General features: G+C 45.4%; 1 protein-coding gene across 1 annotated transcript; it reads right to left on the bottom strand.

The window, feature by feature from the left end:
* Positions 1-489: 489 nt before the first annotated feature.
* LOC119387843 (ADP-ribosylation factor-like protein 15) lies at positions 490-13,581 on the bottom strand. Its single transcript, XM_049413701.1, is given in 6 exon segments — positions 490-3,848; positions 5,440-7,569; positions 9,872-10,068; positions 11,099-11,159; positions 11,161-11,313; positions 13,374-13,581. Coding segments are annotated over 5 exon segments (606 nt in total). The 5' UTR covers positions 13,437-13,581; the 3' UTR covers positions 490-3,848; positions 5,440-7,437.
* Positions 13,582-13,591: the final 10 nt, after the last annotated feature.

The raw sequence follows: 13,591 nt of genomic DNA, 5'->3' as shown, positions 1-13,591 counted from the left end.
TTACGAGTGTGCCTGCTGTAGCTATTTTCGTTAAATTTTCATTAAAAACACTGGTCGCGGTTTCTAATCTGCCAACAGGCCGATTTCTCCCAACTCCTGACAAAACTTGCAGATGCCTCATGCGCTCGGCACATGATTGGAAACAAGAAGGAATTTAAATGGAAAATTAAAGAATGCTTGTATTTGTGAGTGCAGTCTCTTGAGCTCTGCTGCGTGTAGTGTTTCAGCTTGGTACGTTTAAGTCAACAGCACTGCATAAATTATTGAAGATGCAGTTTACCGCGCCGGACCATTTCAGTGTCGGGAACTGTTGTAGATCCTATTTCTCGAACAAGAAACCAGAGTCTTTCTGGCGGAACTGAATCTGCGTGAAACGGATTGTGTTTAACCCAACCCCCATTCCTTGTTTTGGTTCAAGGCATTGCTTTAAGAACTATACACCAATATTCACAAATGACAATGTCAGAGGGAAGAACATCATAGGAGGAGTCTTGATTGGCATTTTTATTTGAACACGATGAAGCCTGTAGGTTTTTAACAACTGACAACTGTCGTATCCCAGTTTATCCTCTTAGAAACACAATGCCAGCGGAGAGGAAATGCAGAAATTACTATTAATCAAAGCTAGGCACCACACAACACAGTGACAGCTATTCTTTAGAGCAGAAGAAAAAAAAAGCTTGCAGGTACACTGTGCTTAACAAGCAGACTCTGTCCAGGTCTTGACCACAACGGACTGAAGGCATAAATGCAGGAGATGAGAACATGCCATGGAGAAATAAGTGATTTTCATAAACAAGGTCTTGGTCCAGTGTTCGTATGGACTCTGCAAATAAAACGGTTAAACTTGGAAAGTCAGATTAGAGGAGATGCAGTTATGCTTTATTTCAGTCTATGGCGATATGTCGGTGCCAAGTAAAACCTGGCTCAGTTTGATGAGAACACTGTCAAAAGTAGTTCCTTAGACGGCTCCAATGTCACTGCACATGATCTTGTATACGTACAGGTTCAGTTCTTCTAACAGATGTGAAAAGAAACGACATACCCAAGTCATTTACATGACGTTGGAGGCCATTTCACCGAAGTCTCCAACTTGCAGCTTTCACGCTGACACCCGCTTTGACAAATCGGAAGTCACAAGGAGTTTATTTAAGAGTCTTTTCAGTCAAATATGCCTAATTTTTATTAGCATGAAATACCCCGAGTATTCCAAAATACTGATGTCTCTCTTTTCTTGCCTGCGTAGTTTTTCATTCAAATGACGACCTCTTGAGTGAAGCCTTCAATATGGTGACGTAAAACAAAACTTTTCCGAGAACACAAATGGCAGTAGCTTGGGAAGCATCACCATTATGTTTCTCTATGCCACAATCATAATTTCTTTTTCTATCATACATTTGGGCAGGGGAAGACAACCTGGTATATCATAGTAAATAAATGGCTTATCGCACAAAATATGGCAGCATGTTCAACACGCTGACAGAATCTTCAGCAGCATCCAAATAAAGCCTTACAAGTGATGGGCAGGTCAATGGCTTGGATGCAAGTGTTGCATCGCGACCTACTTCATCTGAGAATAATATGCAGTATCTTTGCAGCATGTTTCAGCTCAGCACACTTGGGGTTTAAAAATTGCAAGGGTATTCATGTAAAACAGGACCATGCAGTAGACAAGAGAGGTTCAATCCATTCAACACGAGAATGTTAAAATAAATGCCAAGAAAAGTAGCCAACAAAAGGCTGCTTCTGCAGCAACAGAGCATAAAAAGAAGACTAGACTAGACACGATGCTGCCCTTAGTAACTCGCTACCTTTTAAAACAGTGCCATGCAAGTAAGCACGTATGTGATTCCTCTTGCCTGCGTAGTATTGTCCACGCAAAATTTAAAAGCATCACGCATGCGTAATGCAGCATCCCTTGAAGCGTTGCCACGTTGGGCACCGACGTTTTGGCACCTTCTGCGCGAGAAAACATCTTTTTGGTTTCACATTAATCAACAGGTGGAGTCGGTTCACATTAGTGCCCCACTAATACACTTTATGGTTGCAACAGGTTCCCATGACACTAACGTGTTCACACAAGATGTTTTCAGGTCAGCGCACCGTATTCTTATGGCTTGTCGTGTGACTACGATGGGGGCTAAGTGGCGACAGCGTACTCGTTGCGGGGCACAATGTTGAGGTTTCAAATCCTGGCTGCTTAAGTCGCGTAGCAAGAAGTGCAGAATGCAGCTATGCATCGGCCTCCAGGTGCAGAAGATTGGTCCGGAAACGTCAGAGAGAGGGCTATTAAATCTCCCCATGAAACGTGCATCAGAGGTGTTCTGTGGAACAAAAGTGTGAACAACCACGTCTGCTTACGGAGAATTGAACTGCTACACAGATTGTGTATTCACTCACCCTTGTGACATTAAGTGGCCTGTCACAAATATTCACAGAGAAAATCACAGCTTAATTAAACAGAAATGATAAATCAAGCTGTAAATACACCGTGAATACTGTCATGAATAAAGCTACTCTCGTCTCACATCATCTGCTCACATGGCAATTAAGCTTCAAAGCATCCAAAGGTATTACAGTATAGCTGTTTCTTAAAGCCTGCTGTGGTGGCTGGTTTCTAAAGAAAATGAAGGGCACTACCCAAATTGCATGCAATGACAGAAAAGGATTGCAGCAGTTTGAAATGGTAGACAACTACGCATGTACGCACCATTGTGCAAAACTCAGATCTCATTTAGGTAAAAAAAAAAGGAAAAAAGCTGCACCAATTGTCCATCATACAAAATGGAGGTCATATGGCTTCTGTGTGCCTTGCACCCAACCTGAGAGCCAAGGAGATAGTGTTCCACTGCTAAGCTTAAGGGTGTGGGTTCGGTTCATAGCCACGGTGGCTGCGTTTTGATGGAAGCAAAACCCAAGAACACGCGTGTACTTAGCAGTTTTGTGTTAAAGAACCCCAGGCAGTCAAAATTAATCCGGAGTCCACCGCTACAGCGTGCCTCATAATCCTATCATGGTTTTGGCACGTAAGGCCCCAGAAATATTATTATTTATTAATATATGTTCCTTGCAAACCCGAACCAATTAATACAAGTACGAACTCTGAATCATAAATATGTGCATAAGGGCACAGACTCTCGGTTCAAATGGCAGAGCAAAAAGAACAATGGGTTTTTGACTTCAGCTTGTGCGAGCACACGCAGAAAGACTTCTTTATCGATTGTGCAGTCTAGGGAATATCTATTCCAGACAGCATATATCCAAGTGCTGCCCAATTTTTCATGGCATGAAACGCTGCAAAAAAAAATTCAAAATTTTAGTGCCTCTCAAAGTGCACCTTGTCTTTCTCAACCACCTTCCAATAATGGAATGCATACTTGTAATAGAAATGTTGTGAAAGTATGTAATGCTGTTTTGGGCCAGGTGCAAGTTGTCACGCTTGGTGATTAACACAAAAAAGAAGAGAGGGTGTTTAACAGAATGCGTGGTTCATGTGTTTCTTTCTGTTGCAATTTGCTACTGTTGGAAGTGAAGACTGCCTCTATTCTTCAAAGACCCCTATGAAAACAACACTTTCTGGGCATATCACCAATTAAAGTGTGGACTTTTCAACGTAATTAGGTGCTACTAAGGTAACAGTGTGCTAAGAGAAAGAAACTGCAATTAAGCTATACTGTAGAACAACCAAAAACGAACGTGAACCATTAAGGCTTTCACCATGCTGATAAATTCTACATAGTTGTGCAGTAAAATAAATGAAGGCAAATGATGTGAATCTAGAGAGGCCATGCATTGTAAAGATTTTTATCTTTTATGACGAGTCATTAGCTGACATAATATCATATTCACTACAGTGCAGACCACTTATAACGTAACCGCATATAGTGCAGGACCGGTTATAATGCGGTCTTTTTCGACTCCCGTTTACCCTCCCATAGAACCGCATGTATACGCATACCGCTTATTGTGCAGTCCTCCAAGATGAAATACCGTTTATAATGCGGTTGCGGGAAAATATTTCTGACAAACGCGGTAGCGAGTGCGGTTCTCAAAGGAGGTACGCCGCTGGGGAGGGAGCGACGAGGTCGTTACGAAGGGCGAGGGCACGCACAGTGAACGAACGAGGGGCGGAGGGAGGAAAAAGACGGCGGCAGCGCTGCGCGGGCTCGCCGAGTGGGGAAGGATGGTGGTTGCCTAGGCGACGGAGTAGCCTTTGCACCGGCGGCGGCAAGGCTCCGCCGCTCCGCGGCCCGCTTGCCGGCAGCGCGTTCCGCGTGGAACGTACGATCGCGCCCTCATCAAGTGCACTTAAAAGTAAGTTTCCTGTCGGGAAAAGCGCCGTCGACTCGTCGTTATCACGCTTATCACACTTTCTGTAGATATCGCGTTGCTACCTCGTCCGCAAATTGAAAAGTTTTGCGGCTTCATGACGCGAGCTTTCGCCTTTTCTGCCAGTGCGCGGACTTAAACGAGCTTGGCGGGCTTTTGTCGACGATCGCGCCCTCATCAAGTGCACTTAAAAGTAAGTTTCCTGTCGGGAAAAGCGCCGTCGACTCGTCGTTATCACGCTTATCACACTTTCTGTAGATATCGCGTTTTGCTACCTCGTCCGCAAATTGAAAAGTTTTGCGGCTTCATGACGCGAGCTTTCGCCTTTTCTGCCAGTGCGCGGACTTAAACGAGCTTGGCGGGCTTTTGTCGCCGTTGATCTCCCGGCCGCGAACACATACTTCGTATCACGCGCGCTGTTCTTGGGTTAGTGCTTGAGTGCGATCTTTTCGACCTCCGATCTTCTTGTTGTCTTGGACAAACTTCCCGCGACAACATGCTGAACCGCAGGCTAGGCCTAATCAACGTTGGTTGCTTTTCGGTAGCGGTCGCGTGCGATAAAAGTTGCGGTTTGGTGCGGAATCAACGAAACTTTTTCCGATGGCTGCACTTGAAGGGAAGGGAATCATATCGTTAATGAAAACGAGGGCATGGTTGGCACATGCAACTCTCGAATGGTGGTTCCGGATTTCGATTGCTATGTCTTGGGCATCGCGTGCGCGCCCGTGAAATCGAACGATCGGTACCGCTCAGCACGTGAAATTTCGGTCGCGATTCGACATGGTTTCTGTGTAATGCGCATACCTCGAGGTGGCCTGAAACGTAGTCGGCGAATTTCCGCGATGGCACTTTGTTTTGTTTGCTTTTTTCCCCCGTGTTCATTTCGTTGGCAATGCGGGTCTTTGGCGGTTAATTTTTGAACATTCGGAGATTTAAGTGGTTGTAAGCGCCCCAAATCGCATATGTCGATAATCGGACACGCGAGGCCACATGCTCAACACGTTTTGCGCTAGTGCAGACTTTGAAGAAGGTTGTTTTGGTTATAGTGCGGTACCGCTTATAGTGCGGATATTCGCGACTCCGGCGACTTACGTTATAAGCGGTCTATACTGTATAACTGAAACAGGCCATTCACTGCTGTTATGTAATGTTTCTTTTTGTTTTTCATACTTTCTGTTATGCGTTGCAATAATGTTGCACCTTTATTGCTGGTACAGGCCATTCGGTGCACTGAGTGGCAAGAAGTGAAGGAAACCAAAAGAAAATCCTTGCACAGTATCTGCACAGTATTATCTCTGTCTTTTAATGTGCCATCTCCACTTGTGAAGAAAAATAGGAAGCCAACAAGGGATCTTGAAGTGAAATATTACAACGCTCCGCTCTCTCTGTGACATGTAAATCGTTGGTTTCTGCAAGATGCACAATGCATACCAACTAGCCTAGTTTTCACTTTCAATGAACATACCTGACGTTGCCACGAAGCAGAAATATAAGCTTCTGAGAAAACATTGCACAGAGCCATTCTCAAGTGCTAGTCTGAGTGCCCAAACACTCACAATTTAACGAATAAGCCTGGAAGGGCACAGGTCCAATAGCAGGCTTCTTAGCAATATCCGTGAGCCCTAGAGAGTATTTTGGCTTGTAGCAATAACCAGGATGAAAGCTCAGTGCTTTAATATTTAGTTTGTGCGTGCCAAGGCTAAATGAATTTTGAGCTCCAAACAACAAAACTGTGACATACAAGCTTTACACACACACACACACGCAAGAAAACTGTTAGCACTGCTTTCCCATGGCAGTAGTAAGTACACCCAGTTGCAATCTTTGGTGCGCTGTTTTACCACACAGCATGAACACAATACACAGGGCAGGCATGCAAGCCAGGTCAGGTTTGTGCAATGACAAAACAGTGTGCGTGACAACAAACAGTGAGCTGCAGGTCAAGAGCATACAACAAGCCAAACCTGCAGGCTTGCTTCAAGAGCAGAGGAATGCCTGCAGTGCGGGACATGTGAGCACGCATTTTGGGTTGGCTAGTAACATGTGCTTGCATGTGGACTCTTCACCGGAACATGCCAGGAAGAAAACGCTACAGCCGCACCGACACACACAGTGACGTGTCATTAATGCCGATGTCTGTAGGGCCTTCAAATGGGACTATCACAACTGCATGCCGTAGCTATTACCGAGTACAACATTAAGACCACTCAAACAATGTTCACTGCTCAAAACAATGACACCAGGCTTTTTGAAAAGCGTTCAGCTTCAGGAGGTGGTGGGAACACGTTGAGCTCATGAGGGGCGCAAACGGCCATCTGCGACTAAGCTTGACTGACCGCATTGAGGAAATGGTTACAATGTGGCATTTTTCACTGTCTGTTGATTTGGTACAAACATATTTAAAAATGTCTCGCTCCTAACACATCATTGTCAATGCACAGCTATCCATTACCACTCTCCCAACCATAGTCTAACGTTCACTGCAATGCCGAACGCCATGCAGAGCAATATAGTGCTCCAATGAGGCATTCACGGTAAGACCCAGTACAGTCACCATGACAACAAAGCCATTTAGGTCGGACTATATCTGCCTTGCATGGCTGCCCATCTCTCCCCAACAGTATATTGGTAAATACTACTGAAGCACTTGCTAGTGAGTGCTTACAGGTACCAACATCGTGTCTAGTCTGTCCCCAGTGGCAGCGGACAGAAGGTGCTGTTTGTAACAAAGGCTCGCCGTGTGCACCCTGTTAATCTCGTTGCATATGTCTTGTCAACGCCCGCACATGTTTCGACAGGCAGATGAGATGCCAAGCTTTGGCAGCACTGATCGCATGAAGTCTGTTCAGAAGAAAACCAGGCAAGTCGCCCTGGAGTCAGGGGGCACTCCATGTGTCGGTAAGGAGACCCTAAGTGTCATTTCTCGATAGGTAAGTTGTATAAAAAGAAACTACCAGTGAGTTTTGCCACGGAAAACACAACTGTGCCGGAGGATGATGGTCAGGGTGGTGAGGAATACATCTGTCCGCAACACATCTGTCGGTACGGTGGGGGTAAGGCCAAGCACCGCCCTTGAGCATTTCATGCAGGTGCGCCTGTGGCTTGATGCTACTTGATGGATGCTGTCATGTAGCCGGTAAGCATTTCAAGCGCCTTGAGCACCTCCTGACGCTGGCCCCGGGAACAAGACAACACCGCTGATTTCCGACCATGCATCAGGCCTTCAAACAGTTGCTCCACCTGTTGAAACACATGTACAGTTAATACAACGTACTGCAAAAGGTACCATACACTAAGCTAGCAGCTTCTATTATATAACATATTCAAGACTTCCAGTTAAATCATGGCGGCTCAAGATATAAAGCCCAAGGCAACGACAGTGCCATGTAAGAGCTCGGTCTTTTCTTAATGCCTTTGAGGAAAGCCTGCGGATGGTTGACTGCTTCTGTGCACAGAAATCGAGAGCTCAGAAACGCATGCTTAATTTGCAAGCTCTTAGAAATTACACCTTCACACTGGATCTTGCACACTCAGTGATGCTACCGAGGACTTCTGATTTGGAGCAATTTTCGGAGCAGCGAAATTTCCGTTTTGGAGCACTTTGGAGCAGCAAAATTTTCATTTTGGAGCACTTTGGAGCAGATAATTTTGTATCTGGGAGCACTTTGGAGCAGCGAATTTTACATCCTGGAGTGCAATACAGAAGCATATTGCATTAACATTCAAGCACCTGAGTATTATTATGGGGCTCTTATGAAGGCTACAAATATTTCGATTCATTGCAAATCTCATGGAAAAAATCAACTCAGGAGCATAGGCGTGCGCACAGGGGGGGCAGGGGGTACATTGACCGCTGCGATATCAATTATATGGACACTCTCGGCGGATTTTTGCCGTCGCCGTTGCTGTAATTTTCGTATAAAGTCCAAATTAATAACATCATCACGCGCATTCTAGCCGCAGGTAAAAGCTCGCGAGCGCTGGCGACGAACGCGGCTGAAGCGGAGATTAAACTAGCCGGCCGTCTGTCTCCGCCGCACGGACAGCGCATGAGATAACATCTTCCCGCGTGCGGGCCTGCCGTCGATTGCTCATCAAACAGAGAGGAAACGCCCTGCCCGTCTTTCGTAAGAAGCATGAAGGGACGCCAGGGGAGCGGCGGGGGGGGGGGCGAGCGCATCGTTCGAAGGGCGCAGTCGCTTGCGCGCGCGCTATCTCGAGGCATCAGGAGACGGCTCGTAAACTTGCTGTGTTCTCAACGCTTACTTCGCGTTTAGAGAACTCAGAGCAAGAAAACGCTTCGGTTCCTGGAGGGGCCATATTCGCTTAAACAAGCGTTTTGTCGAGCTCGCGAGATCGGATCCAAAAGAGTTCGCTGCTAGTCTTACTTCGTTTCACAATACAATTTTTTGGTATCGCATTCATTGCTTCGCTCTTAAGCGAAACTGAATTTTTTTAACCATTAGCTATTGACCCGCGAAAGCGAGGGGCGGACGTGTAACATGGCCTAGCCGCTTCACTGTGGGCAGTCAGCGACGGGCCCGCTACTGACAGCTGCGCATTTGCGGCTGCTCCGACCAGGAGGTATGATTTTACTAATGAGATGACATTTTTAAAAAAGCAAGCAAAAAATTCGAATTGGAACCCTAGCACGTGAGCTCGAAAGGGCAGGGCCTTTAGGGGGTATTTACCGCAGAGTGATCAGAAACTCGGACGCGTGCTGGCGGAAGGGAAAAAGCTGTTCTGGATGAAGATCCATGGATAAAGTATATCTGAGGAAAAGTGTCAACGCGTTTCCACCGTTCGCGTGCTCTTCCATAACGCGAAGCAAGGAAAATTCGATAATGTCCCATATATCTACTGCGAGCGATCCCAGATTTCATTCCGCGATGTCCGGAACAGAAGTGACAGACAATTTAGCGGCACTCATGTAGTTATTACTGAAAATTGCTTTCCTTATGTGACATGCGACGCTTTTAAACGAGCTATCAGCAGCGTTTCTGGAACAGACGACGTCCGCCGATGAATCGCCGTCGGACTTCCTCGCTACCGATAGGCCTAGACGTCACGAGCCTCTGCGGAGAGCGCGTTTTGCTGTCGAGCCGACTTCCAGAACAGAAGCTGCGTCGGCACCGTGCATGGCATCGTGGCTTACTCGGAACGCACGCGCGAGCGCTATTTATTCAGCGGAATAATTCTTGGTCCATGATTGCGATTTATTGGCAGCCCCAAGATCGAGCTGCACATGTTCTGACGCGCCGGCGGTGCGATTGCCGGTGATAGACGCCCCCAAACCCGAGACTTTGGCGCAGTTTGGCGCAAATTTCGTCGATATTATCAGGATGGCGCAGTAAATACAATTTGGCGCACTTTGGCGCAGGAGTGGAATCACTGCACACTGCATATGTGACTTTAGTTCAAGGCTTTGTCGCAGTTTTCTAAGATATCCATTAACATTTTTTTTTTATTTTCTCCCACACACCAAGTGCTCCTTTAGGAACAAGTAAATTATGGCCCCATGTATAACAACAAGCAGGCCCACCTGTGCTTGAGTGGCGCAGCCTGAAAGATCAGCATGAGTGGCCAGCACAACACAGGGGCGCCCTTTCAGGTGCGGCAGCACTTCTGCCAAAGTCTGACGAGACGCCTGTATTGAGGCTTCTCCGGCGGCAGCATCCAGCACAAACAGCACTCCGTGTGCATCCCCAAAATACTCCTGCCAAAATGGACGTACCGAGCCTGCATGACAAGGCATCAAGCACCACTTATTATTTGCCAGTAATGAAGGGCCCCGAGATCACCTGACATATTGAATACATCTTAAGCAAACCTGTTTATTGGGTACAGAATGCCATGATGGCAACCTTTGGCAAACATGGCAGCACCATGCAATGTGGAGAAACTGCAAATTCAATTAATCTACATTGTTTTTCTTGTTTTTTTTTTTTTTTTAGTTCTTCTGGTCTCTGCTTTGCACATTGTGACACCAGCAGACATGCATGGTGCTACATAGGTAAATGCTGTTGGTTCAGTGACTGACTAGGGACAGGAGCTTGCCGTGTGTGCTATGCTGATTTTTTGCAAAATTTCTCTTTGGTCGGTTTTGCACAAATGGTGGTCGGAGGTAGATAATTGAGGTTAGTCTTCTTTTGGCTGATTATAATGACTACATGTCTTAACGCTACATGTCTTAAAACAGTATGCAGTGAGGACCAAAGCATACCTTTGGTGAGGGTAATGAATGCAAGCAAGAAACAGCAGCACATGCATTGTGAATCGTGAAACACTGGTGACTTTCCTATTACAGCACCACTTTGAAAAGTTATTGTGACTAAGTCCACAGTGGATGAGTAAACATGTGGCCTTATATAACAGCTATTCTCACTCAAAATGGTTTAGGCGCATATTAATGCAGTTAAAAGGCTACTGATGCCTGGAGCAGGTATGCAGTCTGGATTTCATCTCACAAAAGGGAGAAGGAGGGGAGTCAGACTCTTCTACATGTATGTTGATGTGTGCTTGAATTTGTACGTTTATATACTTAAAACTGTGAACATTTGTGCAGAGGCAGAGAGGGGGGTAGTTGACGACCACTGACCTCCCTGCTGGGTATGCCAATGTAAGGGAGGTGTACAATAAGTATAAGATCAGGAGAGGGTGAGATGATTGCACAATACAGGTTTAACCTTGGCAGAACTTGTGTTTTTGCTGCTTCAGTGTAAACTACTGCTGCTTGGCAGACAACAAAAGCCAGTGAAGTGACGCGTACCACCCAGTTCCTTGATATTGAGCACAGTGTCATTGACTGGCAGCGTCTTGATGTTGAAGCCCTGTGGTGGGTTCGAGAGCATCCCAGGGCTCCCCTACCAGTGTGGCCAAGGCTGTTGACTTGCCTGCACCCGTGAGACCCAAGCAGAGCACTTCGTACTGGTCACGTGGCTCTCGACCCGGAACACTCCCGCTGCACGTTAGCCACCGGCAACACTGCAATGCACAAAAAGGTAGCCGTGGGATCAATACTTTCTTCAGCGGTGATTTAAACAAGACTGAAAGGTTGCAGAATGATTTTAAGACAAAGACTTATCAAGGCTGAGTGAATGAAAGCGGGGTTCAAATGCTTACTTCTTGAAAAAGAAAGAGAAATTAGTGCTAACCTATATGCCACGTTCTAAGTTCAAGAGCTACCAAGTCTAGTTGATTTGATTCTTTCCTCAGTATTTGTTTGATCATTTCGAAGTACTTATCAACAAGGTCACGCAAGAAGCAACTGCAAGCAGAGCACACCATCACATACACAACTTATGCATCTATCCAACCTGCGCAAAATTGTACGCAAACTGTAACATGTCGAGTTGGGATCCAGTGGTACATGCTACAAATACGTGTTGTCTTTTTCATTTTTCAATGCCACTTAATGTATCGTTTAGTCACTTCGTTGCTTACTGGACATCAACTTACCTAGTAAAAAAAAAACAATTAACGAAGTGTTACTCCCACATTCATAAGGATTCTTGCATGGCAAAGTTTCCTGGTGAACAGCACAAGAGAACTCGCATATATCAGTGACTCTCAATGGAAACTACAACGGTAGCCCAAGAGTTGTGGTCAGTGTTTGGTGCAATGATGCAAGGATAAGATGAACAATTTGGGTCACCAGGCAAGTTTTTGTAAAAGGTCTTACAATGACATATTTAACTCGTTGAGCTATTTATAAACAATTACAGCTTCTTCAGTCTATAAAGATCCACTTATTATTACAGCATGAGTTCATTCAGTTACCCTTAACCAACTATGTGAACTGCAATTGGCTATCCTTCACTCAAACCCTTACTTTTCTGATTATTTTTCTATAACCAGTTTTAGAGCGTTCCTACAACAGTTTGTGCACAGTACTTGTTTAATTGGTTGCATCAAATATTACTTTTCATTTATGAAGATCTCCCCCACCCCCATGTTTAATGAAATGTATCAAATGAGAGTAAACTGCAAAACATAGAATAGTTATGAACTTTTCCTCTTTTTTTCTGGGGGGGTGGGGGAGCACCTGGATTCATTTACATGGATCATTGCTCGGCCAACTAAACTAGAATTTTCTTACCAGTTCAAACGAACTGACCTGGCAAGTTTTCTTCCTCTTTTTTTTTCATACATTACAATTGATGCTTAGCCATTCATTTTCTTTCTGTCGTCCATTTTTGACAAATAACATATTATTGATTCTGTCATAGTGCATACTTTCTCATTTAAAGTTTAGCGACTACGATTCCGTTTAAAATTCTATACTCATTTTGCTTTATCCACTCAATTAATAGGAAGTTCCCATTAGTGGGTATGAGCCATGATATGAAATGATGCGCTGTCAGTACGCTCACGGTGCAATGCGTAAAAACCGAGTGAGACTAGTCCAAACAAAAGTCTTACACAAGCACATGCAACAGAGAGAGTCCACGAACTTACTGGGGCTCTAGCTAATCTTGCACACTTTATGATCCTTTTTGTATTAAATGTTTCTAAAAAACCGGGAACAGCAGAAAGCAACAGGTGTGCTTTGTTTTCTTTCACCGCCACCACCTCCCAATTAAAAAACGAGATTCGGATGAGTAGTACACCGTTCTTTGGCAGTAGTGTACAGATGTAAACAAGCTTACAATGGGAAACCAACGCACGCTTCGTATGAACGCCAAGAAAAGCCGTGATCGTGACTACAAAGTGCGCAAAATCAGTCCATTTAAAGCTGAACAAGCAAAACAAATTGTTGCCGCGTGTATCAAGCGCCGCCGACACGGAAGTTATATCAAACCGGCAATATATAAACAACCTTCGCACCGTGACACTGAAAGGTCGACGGCCGCGACCTTTGATAAGACAAAAAAAGAAACTGCTCGCAAAAATGGAAGTCATCGACGTCGGTTTCACGTTTCGCAGTTCACATCACACCGAAGGCAGCAGCAAGTTACTCTCCGTAAAGCAGGAAGAGCTCAAACTCTTGTACGACAACGCAACTGTGTTGATACAGGTTTGTTTCTCCGAAGAAGCACACTGACCCTTCGGAAAGCGGTGCGACAGCCAGCAAAGCCAAGTTGCATATTCTCGACGACTTTTGGCATTGTGGGGGGTTTTCCTCGAAGGCGCCCGACGAGCCCACCACGATCACTGGCGGCGAGTGTCTGCGGCACCTTCGAGGAAAGGCCTACGGACGTTGACCAGAGAAACCACACACGACGACAGCTTACAGCGCCATTTTTCAATGGGCACTACGGCT

Source organism: Rhipicephalus sanguineus, chromosome 3 (assembly GCF_013339695.2).
Source record: "Rhipicephalus sanguineus isolate Rsan-2018 chromosome 3, BIME_Rsan_1.4, whole genome shotgun sequence".
Classification (NCBI taxonomy): Eukaryota; Metazoa; Arthropoda; class Arachnida; order Ixodida; family Ixodidae; genus Rhipicephalus; species Rhipicephalus sanguineus.
This window is presented reverse-complemented; position numbering and strand designations above follow the sequence as displayed.